The 23,652-nt window shown below is 44.7% G+C and overlaps 1 protein-coding gene across 2 annotated transcripts in view; it reads left to right on the top strand.

The window, feature by feature from the left end:
* LOC134223622 (furin-like protease 2) overlaps positions 1–23,652 on the top strand; it is a 1,298,803-nt gene that overhangs the window by 548,585 nt on the left and 726,566 nt on the right. For both annotated transcript variants that reach the window (XM_062702810.1, XM_062702811.1), the window contains exon 2: positions 1,105–2,197. In XM_062702810.1, the coding sequence (XP_062558794.1) occupies positions 1,652–2,197 (546 nt within the window). In that variant the 5' untranslated portion in view covers positions 1,105–1,651. The remainder of the gene's footprint in view (positions 1–1,104; positions 2,198–23,652) is intronic.

Genomic DNA, 23,652 nt, shown 5'->3' with positions numbered 1-23,652 from the left:
AGGTTAATCGAAGATTGTTCTAACTTATGTTCTGAATTAGCTGATACAAAATATTGATCGACCATAATAACAGTTTAAAATTAAATTAATGATTTCGTGTGTGTTACTTCTACGTGAAGTTAAACGATTTACAATGATATGGAAATGCTAATATCATCTTCCAAACTTGGACGTACATGTTCATGATAGCATTAGAGGCGAAAGTATAGAATTGATAGTTCCGTTAGGATACGGCAGGCATGAAGAATGTTTTTTATAGAAGTCGATTTGAAAGCGAGCGGAGGGCAATATTTGTGATGGCACATATCGCACGACCTTCATACGGGAGCTTGGCAGAAGGAAGGTCGTGCGATATGTGCCATCACAAATATTGCCCTCCGCTCGCTTTCAAATCGACTTCTATAAAAACATTCTTCATGCCTGCCGTATCCTAACGGAACTATCAATTCTATACTTTCGCCTCTAATGCTATCATGAACATGTACGTCCAAGTTTGGAAGATGATATTAGCATTTCCATATCACAGTTTAAAATTATTTTTATTCGAGTTTTGCAAATAGGTAGAAGAGAAATTCACTCTTACAGAAGCTGGTGAGGGGTGAACTGCTCATTTTAGCGATCGTTTCACATTATTTTTAGGTTTGTAAACATTGAATCGTATCTCTTTCCATGCTATCATGGGCTGATATTGGAACCATAATTCTTATTGTGTACCGAATCATTTGTTTCTTAAGCTCATCTGTTCAATGGGCTGTAGTTCGGCTATCTGTTTGTTCTTCCCTTACAGCATTTCCAGTTCGAAAGCAATATGTTTGATCGCTCCAGCTATCATTGTCACCAGTCTGTACACAGATCGCTTTCGCTTTAATTTTAGCTTTAGAATTTAGTTACAAGATTCAGTTTCCCTTCAGTTGATTGTCGCAGAGCCTCATTGACATTCTCCAAGTACGATCCAGTAAATCACTTTTGAAATAAAGATAGCGTTCGCCCTTAAGCTGCCGCTGCCACTAATTTCCAGGAATACCAGAAAACCCGAAAATGATTCACAGTCATGCTACCGAAACATCATAATGATAATGTTTTCTCTCTATCTCCCACTTTCAGCTGTTGTTCCTGCCCCAAAAAAGCACGCAACCGGTAGTCGTCGTGTTCTGTCCCATCACCCACCGCTGGCCGTCACCATTCGTTGCCTCGCCTCGCCCATGGACGGCCAATCGTGCTCGCGTGCACGGAATCCATAATTTCGCGGATTCTTCGGAAGGCAAGAGAGAAAAATTACACCCCCAGCCCCAACCGGCCACAACGAAGCGCAGCACATTCCTTTGACGCCCGTCGGGAAGAAAATGTTTCCTCCAGTCTTGCCGCCAAGGAACCGGTAGAGCAGCCCGAGTTCGTGTTTTTTGTAGAAAATTGAAATAATTAATTTACTGTGATTCGCGAGCGAGAGTGTGGGAAAATTTATTCCGAGTACAAGTGTGGTTTGTTTCTGTTTTCGGGAGGGTGGAAGCTTCTCATTCGTTAAGTGTGTTGAGCGTGTTCTAAGAAAATTCAACGTTTATGAGCGCGATAGCGAGTGTTGAAACGATTCCACCGCCTTCACCGCCAATACTAACGACCGCCGAGGGCACCAGGAGCAGAGTGACCAGCTAATATGGTCGAAAGTGATTCCGCTCCCGAGCAACGGGCGGAAGCTGTCTATCATCAGTTGAAGGCGGAGATCACGAAACGTTGGGAAGAGCCTTCGGATTCAGATGTAGCGGCAGCAACAGCGGACTGCCCCAGACTGCGGCCCCGACGGCGGTATCACGTTTCCGGTGTGGCGCTACTACTTTGCTCGGTGACGCTGTTCCTGCTGCCGGAGTCGATCCCTAGCAGTCTCGGTGTCCTGCTGAATGGGACCGAGAGTTCGGCCAGCCGGTTGGAGTCGTTAGCGGATTTAATTTCATCAAACGATGTTGATTATGTTAATGCAAATAATAATGATGATAATGTGTCGTCCAATAATTATAACGCTAGCACCGAAGCCATAATTAATAGTGCAACCGGTAGCGACAGAATTTTGGGCCGCCGCCCGAGCACCGGTGGCCGCAACCGACCGATCCCGGTCTACCTGAACGAGTTCGCCGTGTACATCCCGAGTGGGCCAGACGTCGCCGGCATCATTGCCGATAAATACGGCTTCACCAATTTCGGACAGGTAAGGCGTGCAAATTAATTATCAGGGATTTACTGTTTATGAGTGAGGCGGACTTTTCCGGCCTGGTCAAAGTGATCGTTTATTAGCCTGGAGGCGTATGTGCACTGCAGGGGTTATTTATCGGAAACGATTAATCCCGATAATAGCTGTGTTGTGGTTGCTGTATTATGGCCTACAAACGAGCGGAAAAAATCAGTTGGGCAGAAAGTATTATAGCACTAATAGGTGTAATTTTGAAATTTATTTTGTTGAAGCCCTGCACTTCCTGAATGTTGTTGTTGGGCAACAGGGGAGGTACAATAGGTGCGAATATTTAAGGAACTATGAGCTGCGTGTTTTCTCTCGCTCTGCTCTGCTGGAAAAGGGAATGGGGAATCGTCTGGTTGATTCCTATACAAAATTTCCTTTTTCTATAGAGAGTCACTGAATGTGAAACTGAACTATTGCCAATAATAACTCAGTTTCACATTCAGTGGCTATCTATAGAAAAAGAGAAATTATAATGAAAAAATAACGCTATGATGACTGTAGTAGGCTGAAAATATTGTATACTATCATAGTAGACTATTGTCACAATAACGAATCACTTTGACATTGACACCGGGACAGAGAGGGAGTGCTTTTATCAAGATCGAATCTCTACAATGGCGACGAGGATGAAGCGGATCTGAAATATCTGGCATGAAATATACTCCGTTGATGAAGATGAACGCATTGAAAAAAGTAAAATAAAGCGATGAAGAATGAAATTTTCGAGAATATAATTTGGATGTTAACTACTAACTAACCACTTACTACCACTAAGTATATTTGCTTGTCAATCATAAGAATTGGATAACGAATTCCTTGACAGAATAACGTTAATGCTGCAGTTGTATTTTGTTCAAAAAAAATTGTACTTTTGTACACATATGTAATCCAGCCTATACAAATGTAGGGGATGTTACTAATAGTCCCAGTCCATACGAGTCAAATATAGGAGATTCCGTATCTCAGTCTATTTGCAATAGTGAGTGAATAATATACAGGGAACACTACGAGTGATTCCAGTCCATTAATAGCAAATACAGGAGATTCACAATCTCAGTCTATTTGGAGAGATTACATGAAAATAAAAACAACGAAATACATAAATAGAGACAAAATGTAGGGAAAGCACTAAGAGTTATTCCAGTCCATTAATTGAAGGAGTTGGACCGATTTGAACTAAAAAGCAAGACATTACGAATAACTGCAGTCCAAATAACGAAATAAAACTACAAATTACATTTGTACCAACTAGGTGTTGTTGAGATTATCGGAGATTATTGGAGGAATAACTGAGCTTGATATAATGAAACAGCACCATAAATAAATGTGAAACCATTTTCGAAAAAGTTGATTAATAACAAAATATGTGAGTGAGTCGTTTGAGTGAATAAAAATGTTTCCTCAGATAACTATTGTTTTTTTTCCGAGATACAAGTGGTGATTATAAATGAAAACATACGAAGTGAACCGGCCCAGGGCCGAAAACCTCACAAATAAAGATAATAATAATAATAAATGAAATCATTACATGTTCTGTTGAACATGGACGGAACGGAACAAGATTAACGTTACGTTATTCAACTTTAGTATATAACCAACAGTCGTTAGTAGTTAGATTGAACAACCAAGAGTACTCAACGTTTCAATTGTCAAAAGTAATATTTGATGACCAATATCAGTGAGTGCACAATGGTGGAAAAATCCACACTGCACGAAAGAGATACCAACAATAAATGCAAAACATAAAGGTTTGAATGCATTATGCAACGTACACACCAGTCAAGCAGTTTGACGAACATTGACTCCGCCCCCAAGAAAACGCTTCGGTTGCTGCTTTGTTTGAGCGTGTGTGAAGTTGTTTGAACAACCATTTGACAGTTGGCGGCTCGGTTGGAAAAAATTAAAACGGTTTGATTTTGGTTTGAGTTGTCGGGGGTGGAGTCAAGGTTCGCCGAACATGTTTGAGCATTTGTGGTGAAGTTGCACAAACCCCCATATATTTTTTGATGGTTGGTGCTCGAGTTGGTGCTTCGGTCGTTCGTGTGTGATATTGTTGGTCGAATAAATTGATTGTTCGTGTCGCTGTTGGTAAAACATTATGGATGTTTGAATAAACGAGAGGTGGAGTCAATGTTGGTCAAACGGCTTGACCGTGTGTACGTTCCATTAGATAAAGAATCAATACAAGGTCTATGTCTATTGTTGTAAAACTAGTTATACATAATTTTGTTAACGTGAAGGAGAGATGTAGTAGGCTGAAAATATTGTATACTATCATAGTAGACTATTGTCACAATAACGAATCACTTTGACATTGACACCGGGACAGAGAGGGAGTGCTTTTATCAAGATCGAATCTCTACAATGACTGGTTTAATTGAGGCTCCGATGGAACATTTCAACTTGATTTCGAAAAACAAACTCCTTGTTAAATTGCGGTATCTAATTATCCTTGACGACAAAAGTTGATGTGCAGGTAATAAACACAATTGGCGGAATGCCAATGGTGTGCAATGGATGTTTTTTTTCTTGCCGTAGGTCCGTAGATCCAATAAGTCCTGTAAGTCCAGAAAGGAAGGTCGAAATGTAGGTATTAGTAAGCCGAATGAAATACTTCGACAGGACAAACACTGTTCTAACTTAATTTATCTGAGAAAGAAAGTGTTGCGCTATTCCAGCGTTTGGAGAACAAGTTCTGATTCCGTAAAGACCTCCAGAATACCTTCAATTGAGTAGAGCGGATTCAAATCCAACATCCGTGTGGTCGCTTCAAATTTCCCGAATTTGGATAAATCACGAGGCCTCTCTGCAGCTCTAGTATCATGCAATTCCAGTTGAAATCCTGTATCGAAGATGACCAATACAACTCCATACCCCATACGATTCTGATGCCAAGCTTTGTCCCTAAGTGAAATGGTTACTGTGTTGTATTCGATTTGCATTGATATATGGATTCACGATGGCGGTTTCAAGCACTAATTCAGTCCAGTCGAATGCATGTCGGATAAGCTCCGACAGTTTAAAAAAAAATCCGTAGATGGTCCAAGAATCCGGATAGGATCGGATAGGATCAAAATTAACGTTTGAGTCCCTTCTTTTAACTATTCTCTCTCCAATAGCTATTGAGTGTGGGCAGTCAACCGGACATCGAGGTTCGAGGTGTGGTGGAAGAGAGAAATGTATATTCACGCATGCGATGACTCCAGCAAGATGCCTACAGAATATTGCTTTCTCCAGTTTCGATGTGGCACAGTACTTCCTTCTAACGTTCACGGCACTTTAAATACTCATTTTTTCCGGAAGTTCCTCCGGGAATTCCTCCGGAAGTTCCTCCGGGAATTCCTCCGGAAGTTCCTTCGGGAATTCCTCCGGAAGTTCCTTCGGGAATTCCTCCGGAAGTTCCTCCGGGAATTCCTCCGGAAGTTCCTCCGGGAATTCCTCCGGAAGTTCCTCCGGGAATTCCTCAAGAAGTTCCTCCAGAAGTTCCTCCGGAAGTTCCTCCGGGAATTCCTCCGGAAGTTCCTCCGGAATTCCTCCGGAAGTTCCTCCGGGAATTCCTCCGGAAGTTCCTCCGGAAGTTCCTCCGGAATTCCTCCGGAAGTTCCTCCGGAATTCCTCCGGAAGTTCCTCCGGGAATTCCTCCGGAAGTTCCTCCGGAATTCCTCCGGAAGTTCCTCCGGGAATTCCTCCGGAAGTTCCTCCGGGAATTCCTCCGAAGATCCTCCGAATTCCTCCGGAAGTTCCTCCGGGAATTCCTCCGGAAGTTCCTCCGAATTCCTCCGGAAGTTCCTCCGGGAATTCCTCCGGAAGTTCCTCCGGAATTCCTCCGGAAGTTCCTCCAAATTCCTCCGGAAGTTCCTCCGGAATTCCTCCGGAAGTTCCTCCGAATTCCTCCGGAAGTTCCTCCGAATTCCTCCGGAAGTTCCTCCGGGAATTCCTCCGGAAGTTCCTCCGTCAGTTCCTCCGGGAGTTCCGCCGGGAATTCGACCTGGGTTTCCTCCGGGAATTCCTCCGGAAGTTCCTCCGGGAATTCCTTCGGAAGTTCCTCCGGGAATTCCTTCGGAAGTTCCTCCGGGAATTCCTCCGGAAGTTCCTCCGGGAATTTCTCCGGAAGTTCCTCCAGGAATTCCTCCGGAAGTTCCTCCGGGAATTCCTCCGGAAGTTCCTCCGGGAATTCTTCCGGAAGTTCCTCCGGGAATTCCTGCGGAAGTTCCTCCGGGAATTCATGCGGAAGTTCCTCCGGGAATTCCTCCGGAAGTTCCTCCGGGAATTCCTCCGGAAGTTCCTCCGGGAATTCCTCCGGAAGTTCCTCCGAAATTCCTCCGGAAGTTCCTCCGGGAATTCCTCCGGAAGTTCCTCCAATTCCTCCGGAAGTTCCTCCAGAATTCCTCCGGAAGTTCCTCCAGAATTCCTCCGGAAGTTCCTCCGGGAATTCCTCCGAAGTTCCTCCAGGAATTCCTCCGGAAGTTCCTCCTGAATTCCTCCGAAGTTCCTCCTGAATTCCTCCGGAAGTTCCTCCTGAATTCCTCCGGAAGTTCCTCCCGGAATTCCTCCGGAAGTTCCTCCGGGATTCCTCCGGAAGTTCCTCCCGGAATTCCTCCGGAAGTTCCTCCCGGAATTCCTCCGGAAGTTCCTCCCGGAATTCCTCCGGAAGTTCCTCCGGAAGTTCCTCCGGAAGTTCCTCCGGAAGTTCCTCCGGAAGTTCCTCCGGAATTCCTCCGGAAGTTCCTCCCGGAATTCCTCCGGAAGTTCCTCCAGGAATTCCTCCGGAAGTTCCTCCAGGAATTCCTCCGGAAGTTCCTCCAGGAATTCCTCCGGAAGTTCCTCCAGGAATTCCTCCGGAAGTTCCTCCAGGAAGTTCCTCCGGAAGTTCCTCCAGGAAGTTCCTCCGGAAGTTCCTCCAGGAAGTTCCTCCGGAAGTTCCTCCAGGAAGTTCCTCCGGAAGTTCCTCCAGGAAGTTCCTCCGGAAGTTCCTCCAGGAAGTTCCTCCGGAAGTTCCTCCAGGAAGTTCCTCCGGAAGTTCCTCCAGGAAGTTCCTCCGGAAGTTCCTCCAGGAAGTTCCTCCGGAAGTTCCTCCAGGAAGTTCCTCCGGAAGTTCCTCCAGGAAGTTCCTCCGGAAGTTCCTCCAGGAAGTTCCTCCGGAAGTTCCTCCAGGAAGTTCCTCCAGGAAGTTCCTCCAGGAAGTTCCTCCGGAAGTTCCTCCAGGAAGTTCCTCCGGAAGTTCCTCCAGGAAGTTCCTCCGGAAGTTCCTCCAGGAAGTTCCTCCGGAAGTTCCTCCAGGAAGTTCCTCCGGAAGTTCCTCCAGGAAGTTCCTCCGGAAGTTCCTCCAGGAAGTTCCTCCGGAAGTTCCTCCAGGAAGTTCCTCCGGAAGTTCCTCCAGGAAGTTCCTCCGGAAGTTCCTCCAGGAAGTTCCTCCGGAAGTTCCTCCAGGAAGTTCCTCCGGAAGTTCCTCCAGGAAGTTCCTCCGGAAGTTCCTCCAGGAAGTTCCTCCGGAAGTTCCTCCAGGAAGTTCCGCCGAACGTTCCGCCCGGCGGATCCTCCGGAAGTTCCTCCAGGAAGTTCCTCCGGAAGTTCCTCCAGGAAGTTCCTCCGGAAGTTCCTCCAGGAAGTTCCTCCGGAAGTTCCTCCAGGAAGTTCCTCCGGAAGTTCCTCCAGGAAGTTCCTCCGGAAGTTCCTCCAGGAAGTTCCTCCGGAAGTTCCTCCAGGAAGTTCCTCCGGTAAGTTGTAGTTCCTCCAGGAAGTTCCTCCGGAAGTTCCTCCAGGAAGTTCCTCCGGAAGTTCCTCCAGGAAGTTCCTCCGGAAGTTCCTCCAGGAAGTTCCTCCAGGAAGTTCCTCCAGGAAGTTCCTCCGGAAGTTCCTCCAGGAAGTTCCTCCAGGAAGTTCCTCCAGGAAGTTCCTCCAGGAAGTTCCTCCAGGAAGTTCCTCCAGGAAGTTCCTCCAGGAAGTTCCTCCAGGAAGTTCCTCCAGGAAGTTCCTCCAGGAAGTTCCTCCAGGAAGTTCCTCCAGGAAGTTCCTCCAGGAAGTTCCTCCAGGAAGTTCCTCCAGGAAGTTCCTCCAGGAAGTTCCTCCAGGAAGTTCCTCCAGGAAGTTCCTCCAGGAAGTTCCTCCAGGAAGTTCCTCCAGGAAGTTCCTCCAGGAAGTTCCTCCAGGAAGTTCCTCCAGGAAGTTCCTCCAGGAAGTTCCTCCAGGAAGTTCCTCCAGGAAGTTCCTCCAGGAAGTTCCTCCAGGAAGTTCCTCCAGGAAGTTCCTTCAGGAAGTTCCTCCAGGAAGTTCCTCCAGGAAGTTCCTCCAGGAAGTTCCTCCAGGAAGTTCCTCCAGGAAGTTCCTCCAGGAAGTTCCTCCAGGAAGTTCCTCCAGGAAGTTCCTCCAGGAAGTTCCTCCAGGAAGTTCCTCCAGGAAGTTCCTCCAGGAAGTTCCTCCAGGAAGTTCCTCCAGGAAGTTCCTCCAGGAAGTTCCTTCAGGAAGTTCCTCCGGAAGTTCCTTCAGGAAGTTCCTCCGGAAGTTCCTCCAGGAAGTTCCTCCAGGAAGTTCCTCCAGGAAGTTCCTCCGAAAGTTCCTCCAGGAAGTTCCTCCGGAAGTTCCTCCAGGAAGTTCCTCCAGGAAGTTCCTCCAGGAAGTTCCTCCAGGAAGTTCCTCCAGGAAGTTCCTCCAGGAAGTTCCTCCAGGAAGTTCCTCCAGGAAGTTCCTCCAGGAAGTTCCTCCAGGAAGTTCCTCCAGGAAGTTCCTCCAGGAAGTTCCTCCAGGAAGTTCCTCCAGGAAGTTCCTCCGGAAGTTCCTCCAGAAAGTTCCTCCGGAAGTTCCTCCAGGAAGTTCCTCCAGGAAGTTCCTCCAGGAAGTTCCTCCAGGAAGTTCCTCCAGGAAGTTCCTCCGGAAGTTCCTCCAGGAAGTTCCTCCGGAAGTTCGTTCCTCCGGAAGTTCCTCCAGGAAGTTCCTCCAGGAAGTTCCTCCGGAAGTTCCTCCAGGAAGTTACTCCAGGAAGTTCCTCCGGAAGTTCCTCCAGGAAGTTCCTCCGGAAGTTACTCCAGGAAGTTCCTCCGGAAGTTCCTCCAGGAAGTTCCTCCGGAAGTTCCTCCAGGAAGTTCCTCCGGAAGTTCCTCCAGGAAGTTCCTCCGGAAGTTCCTCCAGGAAGTTCCTCCAGGAAGTTACTCCAGGAAGTTCCTCCAGGAAGTTACTCCAGGAAGTTCCTCCAGGAAGTTACTCCAGGAAGTTCCTCCAGGAAGTTCCTCCAGGAAGTTCCTCCAGGAAGTTCCTCCGGTAAGTTGTAGTTCCTCCAGGAAGTTCCTCCGGAAGTTCCTCCAGGAAGTTCCTCCGGAAGTTCCTCCAGGAAGTTCCTCCGGAAGTTCCTCCAGGAAGTTCCTCCAGGAAGTTACTCCAGGAAGTTCCTCCAGGAAGTTACTCCAGGAAGTTCCTCCAGGAAGTTCCTCCAGGGAGTTCCTCCGGTAAGTTGTAGTTCCTCCAGGAAGTTCCTTCGGAAGTTCCTCCAGGAAGTTCCTCCGGAAGTTCCTCCAGGAAGTTCCTCCGGAAGTTCCTCCAGGAAGTTCCTCCAGGAAGTTACTCCAGGAAGTTCCTCCAGGAAGTTACTCCAGGAAGTTCCTCCAGGAAGTTCCTCCAGGAAGTTCCTCCGGTAAGTTGTAGTTCCTCCAGGAAGTTCCTTCGGAAGTTCCTCCAGGAAGTTCCTTCGGAAGTTCCTCCAGGAAGTTCCTCCGGAAGTTCCTCCAGGAAGTTCCTCCGGAAGTTCCTCCAGGAAGTTCCTCCGGAAGTTCCTCCAGGAAGTTCCTCCAGGAAGTTACTCCAGGAAGTTCCTCCAGGAAGTTACTCCAGGAAGTTACTCCAGGAAGTTCCTCCGGTAAGTTGTAGTTCCTCCAGGAAGTTCCTCCAGGGAGTTCCTCCGGAAGTTGCTCCAGGAAGCTCCTCCGGAAGTTCCTCTAGGAAGTTTCTCCGGAAGTTCCTCCAGGAATTCTTAAGGTTATTCCTCAAAAAATTCCTCCGGAAGTTCCTCCAGGAATTCCTCCGGAAGTTCCTCCAGGAATTCCTCCGAAAGTTCCTCCAAGAGTTCCTCCGGTAGATCCTCCAGGAATTCCTCCGGAAGTTCCGCTAGGAATTCCTCCGGAAGTTCCGCTAGGAATTCCTCCAGAAGTTCATAAATTACTCCGCACACTCTTCAGAAATTATCAAAAGGATATTTCTTCTGAATTCTCTCCGAAATTTTCATAATATTCCATTTATCCCACCTTCCGGAAATTCTTCCGGAAAATTGTCTAGGCATTCTTTAAGAACTTCTTCCACTACAAAGCTAGACCAGGTTGAAGGTAGCTGGGTTATATTCCCGGTGCCGGTCTAGGCAATTTTCGGATTGGAAATTGTCTCGACTTCCCTGGGCATAAAAGTATCATCGTGTTAGCTTCATGATATACAAATGCAAAAATGGTAGCTTGGCTTAAAAACCTTGCAGCTAACAAATGTGGAAGTGGTTAATTTATTCCAAGCTGCAAGGCGGCAATGTCCCAGTAGGGAATGTTATGTAAATAAGAAGAAAAAGATCCAGCAAATCTTACGCGTATTCCTCTAGGAATTCTTCCAAAAATTCCTACCTCAAAATTCCTCCAAAGATTCTCCCGGTAAGTTGTAAATTAATTCTCCAGAAATTTGTTTAGGAATTCTTCCGAAATATTTTCCAAGAACTCCCTTCACATATTCTTCCAAAAATCTCCACAGTAATTCTAACGGAAACTACTCCAGAATTCCTCCAATAATTCGCCCAGAGAACCTCACAGGGTTTTTTCCCGGGAAATTCCCTCAAAAAATCTTCCAAAATATCATAAGGAAAATACTCCGGAAATTCTCCCACTTTTTTCAGAGACTTCTTAAGAAATTCTTCAAGAATTCTCTCAAAAATACCTACAAAAAAAATCAACGAAAATTGCTTCAAGAACTCTTCCAAAAATATATCTATATGTTTTCTCTGGAAAAAGAACTGCTCTGGGGAATTTCCGCCAGATGCGTTGATACCCTTGCTATGATTTTTACAGAAAAAATATCTATCCATGTTCTCCATTTTTATATCGAGTTCGTAAATGTATCAAGAAGATTTATATAGCACACAATTTTACAGCATGAGTATTGAAAAAACATTATCTGAACAAAAAGCTATCGACAGTTGCTCAAAAACCTCCTACCGATCGTAAAGCATGTCATCTGAGCCCTACGTATGTACATTTGGCAATGCGCAAACAGAATTGCAACCAGCTGGTAGCCACTCATTGCTACTTGCTACAAATTGCTCCTTTCATTGGAAACTTTTCTTGAACAAAGCGGGAATGAAAGCAGCTCTCTGGAACAAAAGAATCTGCAGAAACGAGCGAACAAGCGAAAAAAAATCTTCTCAATCATCAAGAGACCATTTCCGATCGTTACCAGTTGCAAGCTTTCCGAGTAGATGCACATCGATTGTTCATTTCTCGCCGTACCCAAGTGAAGTGCCTTTTCGCTCGTTTGTCCTACACCGACCGACCGGGAAGCTGTGGAATCGCGTTTGCAGCCAGCTGCCGTTCGTATCCTCATCAGCGAAGGGAGCGGTAACAAGGTAAAACATGGACCACCGAGAACGATTACCCTCTTACACAGTTGACTAAGTGCAGGAAGGGCGGCGAAAAAAGAACCGGAGAGCTGCTCCTCCAGGGAAACAGTTGTAAAGCGATAAGGAGGCAAAAGGTGATTTGGGCAAACGAGTGAAAAAATCGCTACTGGTTATGGATGCTTCCACAATGACAGAAAGTGCGGGGGAGACTGTCTGTAATGCGCCCAGAACCTAAAGAGTTGTTCAAGTACTCAGAATTTCACAGTTCGGATATGAATACTTCAACCAGTGGAGCAACAATCCACAGCTTAGTTTGCTTACATTTCAATGAAGTACGCATTTCACAACGCCCTCCCCAAATGCTGAAATTGATTGGGATGATGACGAAAGCAGAAATCATCCTTCAACGATGTCGTCCAACGAGCCGAATCCAATTGAGTGGGTGGTGATCACCACAGAAAGAAGTGAAATTGCACCAAGAGGTTGAAGTGAGTTCGTTCGTGGATGGTGGTGGTAGGCTTCTTCAGTTGGCGTTCAATTGGTTAAATTTTCCTTCAATGGGGTTTTTGATGCTCCACTAGTTGGAATGTAGGTGCGAAATGCCTTTGATGAAGGGAATTGCTTGCGTGGGAGTAACACGCTGACCTCATTGATGAGTTGGTCTGTAATGGTTTTCTGGGCGAAGATGTTTGGAACATGTTGAACCATTTGTAGGAGGTAGTGAAGATGGTCAAAATGAAAAATCGATTTGATCCGGATTCTCAATTAAATTTGTAGTTGAAATGGAAATGAATGGAATTCTATAATGGCTTCTATTTTTCAAATCAAATCTGATGGATAGGAAATAACAATTCCCATTTTGATTCCGATACTTATGAAATCATTGAGATTCATGACATTCTCTACATCAAACCAGTCAGCTGAATCATAATCTTCTGTTCTTTTATGATTAAAATCATTTCTGGAACGCGTTTTCCCGCGATTCAAGTCCCTCCCCGACGAAGAAAAATTCAATTCATCGCCGAATGAAATCAGCCATCGCCCAAGCTTCCGTCCTGCCGGCAGCCCTCATAATAAGACCTTTGCCCCATCCCCGGCACCCGGTTTTCCGATACAGAAGCCTCCGCAGTGATGAAAACGAAGACAAGCCAGCTCACCGATTCCCAGCACGTCGCGCAATTTGTCAGATTTGCTTCGTTTGGGGAATTTAAAAAGATGAATTTGAAATATCCTGATGTATCCCCAAACCGGGTCGGCAGCCACACCACCCACGTCCCGCCGTTTGCTCGCCCCGTTCGCCAACCGACGACGCCCAGAACTTATTGTGCTAAAAGGAGCGGCTAAATTTTCTCGCACCGGCAGCTCTGTCATGTTCCGGCACCTTTTCCCTTTTTCCCAGCGCCCGGGGCTGCCCGCGCCGTCTGCCCAAGAGGTGCGCTTCTGGTGGGGACGGGTTTTCCGTGATTTTTCGCACTCATCTGTGCTCCCGAAGGGATTCCCACCCGACGAACCAGCAGCCCGTGTTGCTCGGAATTAATTTTCAAATTATAACCTGTGAGTAGTAGTAGTAGTCGTAGCGAGGAGGTTGGTGGCGGTGGCGCCGGCTGCAACCTCCACGGTACGAAACAGCGGGAAAACTGTGCAAGTGTGAAGCGTGAGATAGGTTGAGCAGAGGGAAAAAAATGAGACGGAAAGTTTCACAGCATGAAATCACAAATTGAAAAATTGCTGGCTCTTGATTTTTATTTTTATTCTCCACGGTTGGATGGATGTTGTGTCAAATTTTTGCGTGAAACTGATTCAAAGTGATTAATGGTACACCGTACCGAAATACTATGAAAGGATTCAGTTTAATTGAGGCACAGAATGAATCCCAGGCTTTTAGAAATTTAATCGTAAAACTTTAATACTGAATGGTTCAAGTTCGAGAGCGATAATTTACAAACAATTGAATGTTGTAGTTATAATACTAAAGTAGTAAAGTAAAGAGGAAGTAGTTCATAATAAGACTAAACGTTATCGATCAGTACCCGTGACCCTTTGTGGATCGCGGAGCAAAATGCATCTTAACACCTTCAACCGATTGTCCATCCATCAATTGAACACCTATTTAACGCAGAACTGGGGACGTTAATCGGTTCGTTCAACAAGGTGCCATATGTCAATCCCGGTTATCTCCATCAGAGAGCCCTAGGCACTCCGTCTCGGTTCGCATCAGCAGTTACCTTCGCACAGTTCCGCGACATCTCATCACTCATTTAACCACAACCACCAGCCAGCGTGCGGTCGTTACCGTACAAGTGCGGTTAACCGAAAGTAAATTCTGCTGCCAAAAGCAAACTAACGCGTGGGTGCTACCGTCTTCGCGTAACACTTCAGTACGGTTCGTCATCGAGGCAGCACCACCGCACCGCACATCGCGTCACAGGGCGAGGGTAATTGCTGTGCAGTGGCTGTAAATTAGCGTGAAATCGTGGCAGGTGACCCTTTCGCCCTGAACGGGTCTTCCCCGGTAATGATTTATATCAAAGGTAGCTGTTTGATAATTAGTTTGCGGGATTTGTACCCTGCGGGTCAACCCCATTGCGAGCCTCAATTAATGGCGCAATGTGTCTTGCGGTGGACGTTGCCGTTTTGAGCTACAGCGCACTTTGAAGTGCAGGTCAAAAACACCGAAGGGCTCGGGTCCACTTAATCGTTTAATTGTTATTTGTGAGTTGAGAATTATTTGAATGATTTATGACGATGGCTGTCTTTGGGCGATAGGGGAATACGTAGATTGATGATTTTAAATCGTTTTATTCGAAACATACGACAGACAGAGCGAGGACTCCCAGCGCCCTTGGCGAAACCGTTTTTGGGCGCCTGTCTTTTACCAAGGGAAATAAAATTCGCATATATTACATTTGTAGATCAATTTGAATCTTACCAAAAATAAGTTATATTAGGAGCTTTAGTAATTGGAAGATACTTCAAACAGCATCAAATATTCAGAAGTGCACAGGAATCAGATGTCTCAAAGTCTAAGTGGAATACATAAAAAACCCTTGAAATGTTTTGAAATTTCGTGATAGTTTTGACGTAAATAGTTTAAGGAACCTTGCAGAGCCGGGTCGAAAAATCGGGAAGAATGCTGAATGTTCTTCATGGTCGTCTCTCAAGTTGTTTAGGGAAGAGAGGGTTTGAGAAGTTTAAAAATTATTTAACAAACAAATAGCGTGCTTACGCAAATCAAAAATAGATTTTTTTTTCGAACCTCACGCGCTGCTAGATATTGTTGGGTCACTAAAATCCAGCATTGAAGTGAATCTGCCGATGCTCAGCATAGCTAACGAACCTATTCAAATCATTTAAAAAACTTCGAAGTGGATTAGTTGAAGACCGGAATCGCCGGTCTTATTTGGATCCAGAAAACTCATCTCTGGAGTAAATCTTTGGATGGTTTGGGTCAATGAAATCCAGATCTGAAGTAGGTTAATCGGTGCTCGGAATCGCTATTGGTCGTTTGAAGGAATTAATGAATTTAATTGAGTCAATTAAAACCAAATCTGGAGTGATTTTATCGACGGTCGGAATCGAAGACATTTTCGGATCAAGTAGGTTAGGGTAAGTGCACCGGTTTTGGCCACCTTAGTACTTAATTTGGCTAACCCTACAAAAAGGAATATTTTCCTAAAACTATCGATCAGTTTCCATAGCGAAGGAGCATAAAGATATATGTATCTCCTGTTACAGCTAACCATCGGAAATTGTTTAATTTCAGAATTAAGCGAGAAACAGGCCAAATTAGGAACATGGCCAAAACTGGTAAAAATTCCCTACTTGATGGATGAAATTACCTTCGGGTTTATTCGGATCAAGAAAAATCCATTTCTGGATTGGGTCTGTTGGTTATTTGGCGACACTTATGGACAAAGTTGGGTCAATAAATTCCAACTCTGAAGTGGTTTTATAAAACAATCGCAATCTTTTGATTTGATCAATATAAAAAGAAGAAAGAGCTGAAAAACAATAAGGCTGCGGGGAAGGATCAGCTCCCGGCTGAACTTCTCAAACATGGCAGCGAGCAGCTTTATGAAGTTCTGCACCATATTATGTCGAAAATATGGGAAGACGAGGAAATGCCTGCTAGCTGGTAGGACGGCCTCATTTGCCCTCTCTTTAAGAAAGGGCAGAGACTGGAGTGCGCCAAATACCGAGGAATAACCCTCCTTAATTCGGCGTACAAAATTATGTCCCGTATTCTGTTCAACAGATTGAGACCGCTTGAAGAGTCCTTCGTCGGCGAATACCAAGCAGGTTTTCGTGAGAGCCGATCAACGACGGATCAAATGTTTACCCTGAGACAAATCCTTGATAAATTCCGGGAGTACAACTTGCAGACACATCATCTGTTTATTGATTTGAAGGCGGCGTACGATTCAGTGAAACGGAATGAATTATGGCAAATTATGCTTGAACATGGTTTTCCGGCGAAACTGATACGGCTGATTCGTATAACGTTAGACGGATCGAAATCAAGTGTTAGGGTTACGGATGAAATATCGACGTCATTTGTTACCTTAGATGGATTAAAGCAGGGTGATGCACTCTCGAACCTACTGTTCAATATAGCGTCCGAGGGAGCGATTAGGAGAGCTGGTGTGCAAAGTAGCGGTACCATTATCACAAAATCGCATATGCTCCTGGGATTTGCGGACGATATCGATATTATCGGAATTGATCGCCGTGCTGTGGAAGAGGCTTTTGTGCTTTTTAAGAGGGAGACAGCAAGGATTGGACTCACGATCAATACCAGCAAAACGAAGTACATGGTCGCTGGCAATCAACGTGGGTTCAATAGTGGTGGTGGTAGCAAAATGGTGCTGGATGGTGAAAAATTTAAACTGGTAGAAGAATTTGTGTATCTGGAACATTAGTGATGTGCGATAATGATGTTACCTGCGAGGTGAAAAGGCGTATTGCAGCTGCAAATAGGGCTTATTACGGACTTCGTAACCAGCTTAAGTCCCGTAGTCTGCAAACGAAAACAAAACTTGCGCTGTATACTACTCTGATTCTTCCGGTGGCTTTATACGGCCATGAGACATGGACGTTAAAGGAGGCTGATCGGAGAGCTCTCGGAGTGTTTGAGCGTAAGGTGCTGCGGACAATACTCGGCGGTAAACAGGAGAACGGTATCTGGCGGCGTCGCATGAATCACGAATTGTACCAGGTGTATACAGTGCTGGATATTATTAAGCTTATACAACACGGCAGACTACGGTGGGCTGGTCACGTTGTTCGTATGCCGGAAGAACTTCAAGCGAAGATAATATTTAGTAGAGAACCAGGAACAGGCCGAAGGCTTCGTGGAAGGCCGCGTACACGATGGCTTTTTGCAGTTGAAGAGGACCTGAGGGCGCTCAATGTTCAGGGCGACTGGAAGCGATTGGCCCAGGATCGAGTCCAGTGGAGAAGGATACTCCATTCGGCGTAGGTTCATCGAAGACCTGTAGCCCATCAAAATCCAAAAAAAAAGAAGAAAAATCCGCAATGAACGCTGATAGGCATTAAGGACATTCTTCTTTGATCGATTATAGTCTTACTAATCATAGAATGATTAAAAAGTAAATATTCAGAGATTCCGAAATCCCTCGATGCTGATGTGGCTCAATGTTATTCGGACTACAAGGAAATTTTCCTAAACGGGCAAGCTTATCTCAAATCTATACATAATCCACGCCATTGCCTGATACCAGAGGCATAGGAGCAAAAGGGCCTTAAAGAATTTGGTCAGTTGCTTGGTTATAGATGTAGTCCTTGAAGGAACCCACATGGAAAAGCTGAAACATTTGCCATAATAGTCTACCTCGCAAAACGTTGTTAACAATGTACCACGCTCCTGTTCAATCAAAGTTGCAGTACCTTGTAACGATTTAGGGAACTGCTGCAAAATGTAGATTGAAACATTTACATAATGTGACCAGTAAATGTCACTTGCAAATGGATCCTCCAAAAAAGCATTTTGCATAGATTTCAGTCCAAAAAAATTGGAAAATATTTGTAAGGCTGTATGAATTGTGATAAACTGCAGCGTTGGACGTCTGATCACATTACCTTTACAAGTTATCAAAAATCGTTGCTTGAAAGCAGTGTTCAGCAAAAAATGTGTCAATGATCTGCCTGTAATATTGAAACATGAGCGAAATGTTAAAACATTCAAACAAACTGTAAAAACATTAATACGATCCCATATTAAAAAATTAAACATCCCAAATAAAAAATGAAATGAACGATCCCATATTCAACGATACGCCAACTAGCAGTTCATGCTCACCTCGCCATACATCAAATTCAAGATCATCTCGCTGTACAAAAAACTCATCAATTCTGCCATGTAATGGACCGGTACATGTCCAGCCAAAACATTGCGTACCTAATGATTTTTTTTCCCAAGGGGGGACCCTTGGGGAAAAAACAATGATTTTCCAATAATTCTGAAATACAATGTTCGATCGAGCCAATTTTCAAACCATGGGACTGCATTCTCCATCGAATGCAACTTGTTGCGTGTAAATCTGATAATGCTAAGTTCCAAAAAGTGTGTCTACAAAATTTGTACACATACATACATATACATACACACACATACAGACATCACCTCGGATCGTCGAGCTGAGTCGATTGTTACAACACTGTGGCTCTCCGGGCGTTCTATCAATCGTTCTTTTTTGGAGCAATCATATTGCCTTTCGGTACAGCTTTGTTGTACGAGAAAGGCAAAAATCTAAGAAGCATGGAAAACGTTACATGGGATACTGTCATGGGATTTGCTTCAGTTTAATCCGCAGATGCTAATTACGGTACCAGAACGGCAATTTTGATTGCAAAATGTACTGTATCCACCTGTCTGGGTATTTTATGTAGAAAACAAAACGAAAAATCAATTGTCTTGATGCATTTGAAGAAATTCTTGGCAGTTAAATTTGGATGAAATCCAAAAAAGAAGTTACCCTAATATTCATTTATTTGTGTCGAAACTGTAAGGCATCTTTTCGGAATATTTTAACCCTCTACAACCCAATTTTTTGTTTTTGCTAAAAATCACTAATTTGCTTCCTAAAATCGATTTAAACACGGTTTGGACATAAAAAATTTTAATTTTGCGATTTTGTCAATTGATTTTTTAGATTATGATTTATGAATTTTTTTATCCAGTCAAATAGTTTCTTGAATCTATAAATCTTTTTTGATTTTCCAACATATTAAGTGTTCAAAAATTCCTATCCAAGGCTGACTTATTGCAATTTTTAGATTCTCAGGGTAATATTTTTTCGTGTAACGAGTTGGATAAATATTGTATGGTTTAACATTCATCAATATAACCTTCTACTGAAATAGTTGTAGAAAAATACTAAACTACAAATATTTCAATCTTTCACTCAAGGCATACGAGCGAGAACACGGAGGAACAAAATATTACTCAATTTTCAATATTTTTAAAATATGTGTAGAACTTTGAAAATTGCCACATTTAAACATGCATTTAACCCTCTAAGACCCGGGACGAACGGATTTTTTTCAAATGGCTCGCATTCAGCACCTGATCGTCGGAATTCCTCGCGGTTTCGTTTGTGCTCAATGGGAATAGCTATATTTTTGCTCTAATACATTTTCAAATAAAAATTTTTGTTCAGGTCCGAGTTATTGCTAAAAATAAGTGTGCGCGGGGGTGTTTTTTTCTATAATTCAAACATCTCTTCAATATTCTGGACGTGTTCATGCCCAAAATTTATCAAATCACCCATCAAACCAACCCAAAAAGATATTTGTAAAGATTTTTAGTCGATTCCGATGTTTTTACCATTTGAGTAGGGCAGGATTGACTGAATTCAGGGCCGCATTCAGGGGTTACAATGGTAGAGTATGGGCTAAAAATTCAATTACAATGAAATTTGCATGAGCATGCGGCTGCACAAATTTTACAAATCAGGAGTTTTAAATATTTAATTTTCAATTGAAATTGACCTTCTGAAATTCTTATCAGGGCCGGATTTAGGAGTCGAAATGGGGGTGACCAGGGACCATATCACCAATTGCAATAAAACTGGGCATGCGACTGCTCAAACTTCATGAAAACACATCAGGAGCACAAAGAACTCTGTTTAAATTTGAAATTGACCTTCTGTAATTTTGACCAGGGCCGGCTTCAGGGGTCCAAATGGGAGAGAAAGAGCCATATCACCAAAAGCAATGAAACTGGGCATGCGTCTGCTCAAACACCATGGAAACACATCAGGAGCTCAAAGAAATCTGTTTCAAATGGAAATTGATCTTCTGAAATTTCAACCAGGGCCGGATTTAGGAGTGAAAATGGGGAAGGCAGGGCCATATCACCAATTGCAATTAAACAGGGCATGCGACTGCTCAAACTTCATGAAAACACATAAGGACTCAAGAATTCTGCTCGAACTTCAAATTATCTTTCCGAAATTTTGACCAGGGCCGGCTTCAGGGGTCCAAATGGGAGAGGCAAAGGCCATATCACCAATAGAAATAAAACTGGGCAGTGGGCATGCGACTGCTCAAACTTCAAAACACATCAGCATCTCAAGAACTCTGTTTGAATTTGAAATTGACTTTCTGAAATTTCAACCAGGGCTGAATTCAGGTGTGGCAAAACATGGAAAGCGGGCTGCTCAAACATCATGAAAACATATCAGGAGCTCAAAGTATTCTGATTGAACTTGAAACTGCTCTGATACAAATTTCAGGAATTTCTCCGGAAAATACTCCAGGAATTCCTCTAGAAGTTCCTCCGGGAATTCCTCCAGGAATTTCTCCGGCAGTTCCTCCAGGAATTCCTCCGGAAGTTCCTCCAGCAATTCCTCCGGAAGTTCTTTCAGGAAATGCTCCGGAAAATCCTCCAAGAATTTCTGCCGAAGTTCCTCCGGAATTCCTTCAGAAATTCCTTCGGAAATCCCTCCAGGAATTCATTCGGAAGTTCCTCCAGGAATTCCTCCGGAAGTTCCTCCAGGAATTCCTCCGGAAGTTCCTCCAGGAATTCCTCCGGAAGTTCCTCCAGGAATTCCTCCGGAAGTTCCTCCAGGAATTCCTCCGGAAGTTCCTCCAGGAATTCCTCCGGAAGTTCCTCCAGGAATTCCTCCGGAAGTTCCTCCAGGAATTCCTCCGGAAGTTCCTCCAGGAATTCCTCCGGAAGTTGCTCCAGGAATTCCTTCGTAAGTTCCACCAGGAATTCCTTCGCAAGTTCCACCAGGAATTCCTTCGGACGTTCCACCAGGAATTCCTTCGGAAGTTCCACCAGGAATTCCTTCGGAAGTTCCACCAGGAATTCCTTCGGAAGTTCCACCAGGAATTCCTTTGGAAGTTCCACCAGGATTTCCTTCGGAAGTTCCACCAGGAATTCCTTCGGAAGTTCCACCAGGAATTCCTTCGAAGCCAAAATTCCTGGAGGGTCTCTGAAAGTTCCGAAAGAATTCCTGAATTCGCGAAGTAACTTCTGCAGAAATTCCTGCATGAACTTCTGGAGGAATTCCAGGAGAAACTTCCGAAGGAATTCCTGGTGGAACTTCCAGACGAATTACTGGTAGAACTTCCGAAGGAATTCCTGGTGGAACTTCCGAAGAAATTCCTGGTGGAACTTCCGAAGGAATTCCTGGTGGAACTTAGGAAGGAATTCCTGGTGGAACTTCCTGGAGCTCCTTCTGAAAAAATTCTTGAAAGAACTTCCGAAGAAATTCCTGGAGGAATTTCCGAAGGAATTCCTGAAGGAACTTCCTATGGAATTCCTGGAGGAACTTCCAATGGAATTCCTGGAGGAACTCCCGGAGTAATTCCTGGTGGAACTTCCGGAGGAATTCCTGGAGGAACTTCCGGAGGAATTCCTGAAGGAACTTCCGGAGGAATTCCTGGAGGAACTTCCAGAGGAATTTCTGGAGGAACTTCCGGAGAAATTCCTGGAGGAACTTCCGGAGAAATTCCTGGAGGAACTTTCGGACGAATTCCTGGAGGAACTTCCGGAGGAATTCCTGGAGGAACTTTCGGATGAATTCCTGGAGGAACTTCCGGAGGAATTCCTGGAGGAACTTCCGGAGGAACCTTCTGGAGGAACTTCCGGAGATTTCCTGGAGGAACTTTCTAAGTATTTATGGAGGAACTTCCGAGGAATTCCTGGAGAAACTTTCGAAAGAATTCCTGAAGGAACTTCCAGGAAATTCCTGGAGGATCTTCGAGGGAAATTCTTGTAGGAACATCCGGATGAATTCCTGGAGGAAGTTCCTTCAGGAATTCTTTCGGAAGTTTCTCCAGGAATTCCTCCGGAAGTTCCTCCATAAATACTTCCGAAAGTTCCTCCAGGAATTCTCCGGAAGTTCCTCCAGAAGGTTCCTCCGGAAGTTCCTCCAGGAATTCCTCCGGAAGTTCCTCCAGGAATTCCTCCGGAAGTTCCTCCAGGAATTCATCCGGAAGTTCCTCCAGGAAGTTCCTCCAGGAATTCCTCCGGAAGTTCCTCCAGGAATTCGTCCGGAAGTTCCTCCAGGAATTTCTCTGGAAGTTCCTCCAGGAATTTCTCCGGAAGTTCCTCCAGGAATTCCATTGGAAGTTCCTCCAGGAATTCCATAGGAAGTTCCTTCAGGAATTCCTTCGGAAATTCCTCCAGGAATTTCTTCGGAAGTTCTTTCAAGAATTTTTCCAGAAGGTGCTCCAGGAAGTTCCACCAAGAATTCCTTCCTAAGTTCCACCAGGAATTCCTTCGGAAGTTCCACCAGGAATTTCTTCGGAAGTTCCACCAGGAATTCCTTCGGAAGTTCTACCAGTAATTCGTCTGGAAGTTCCACCAGGAATTCCTTCGGAAGTTTCTCCTGGAATTCCTCCAGAAGTTCATGCAGGAATTTCTGCAGAAGTTACTTCGCGAATTCAGGAATTCTTTCGGAACTTTCAGAGACCCTCCAGGAATTTTTGGCTTCCGAAGGAATTCTCGATAGAACTTCCGAAGGAATTCCTGGTGGAACGTCCGAAGGAATTCCTGGTGGAACTTGCGAAGGAATTCCTGGTGGAACTTACGAAGGAATTCCTGGAGCAACTTCCGGAGGAATTCCTGGAGGAACTTCCGGAGGAATTCCTGGAGGAACTTCCGGAGGAATTCCTGGAGGAACTTCCGGAGGAATTCCTGGAGGAACTTCCGAAGGAATTCCTGGAGGAACTTCCGAATGAATTCCTGGAGGGATTTGAATTGAATGAATGAATGAATTCCGGAGGAACTTCGGCAGAAATTCTTGGAGGATTTTCCGGAGCATTTCCTGAAAGAACTTCCGGAGGAATTGCTGGAGGAACTTCCGGAGGAATTCCTGGAGGAACTTCCGGAGGAATTCCTGGAGGAACTGCCGGAGAAATTCCTGGAGGAATTCCCGGAGGAACTTCTAGAGGAATTCCTGGAGTATTTTCCGGAGAAATTCCTGAAATTTGTATCAGAGCAGTTTCAAGTTCAATCAGAATACTTTGAGCTTCTGATGTGTTTTCATGATGTTTGAGCAGCCCGCTTTCCATGTTTTCACCCCTGAATCCGGCCCTGGTTGAAATTTCAGAAAGTCAATTTCAAATTCAAACAGAGTTCTTTGAGATGCTGATGTGTTTTCATGAAGTTTGAGCAGTCGCATGCCCACTGCCCAGTTTTATTTCTATTGGTGATATGGCCTTTGCTCTCCCGATTTGGACCCCTGAAGCCGGCCCTGGTCAAAATTTCGGAAAGACAATTTGAAGTTCGAGCAGAATTCTTTGAGCTCCTTATGTGTTTTCATGAAGTTTGAGCAGTCGCATGCCCTGTTTAATTGCAATTGGTGATATGGCC

Source organism: Armigeres subalbatus, chromosome 3 (assembly GCF_024139115.2).
Source record: "Armigeres subalbatus isolate Guangzhou_Male chromosome 3, GZ_Asu_2, whole genome shotgun sequence".
Lineage (NCBI taxonomy): Eukaryota > Metazoa > Arthropoda > Insecta > Diptera > Culicidae > Armigeres > Armigeres subalbatus.
This window is presented reverse-complemented; position numbering and strand designations above follow the sequence as displayed.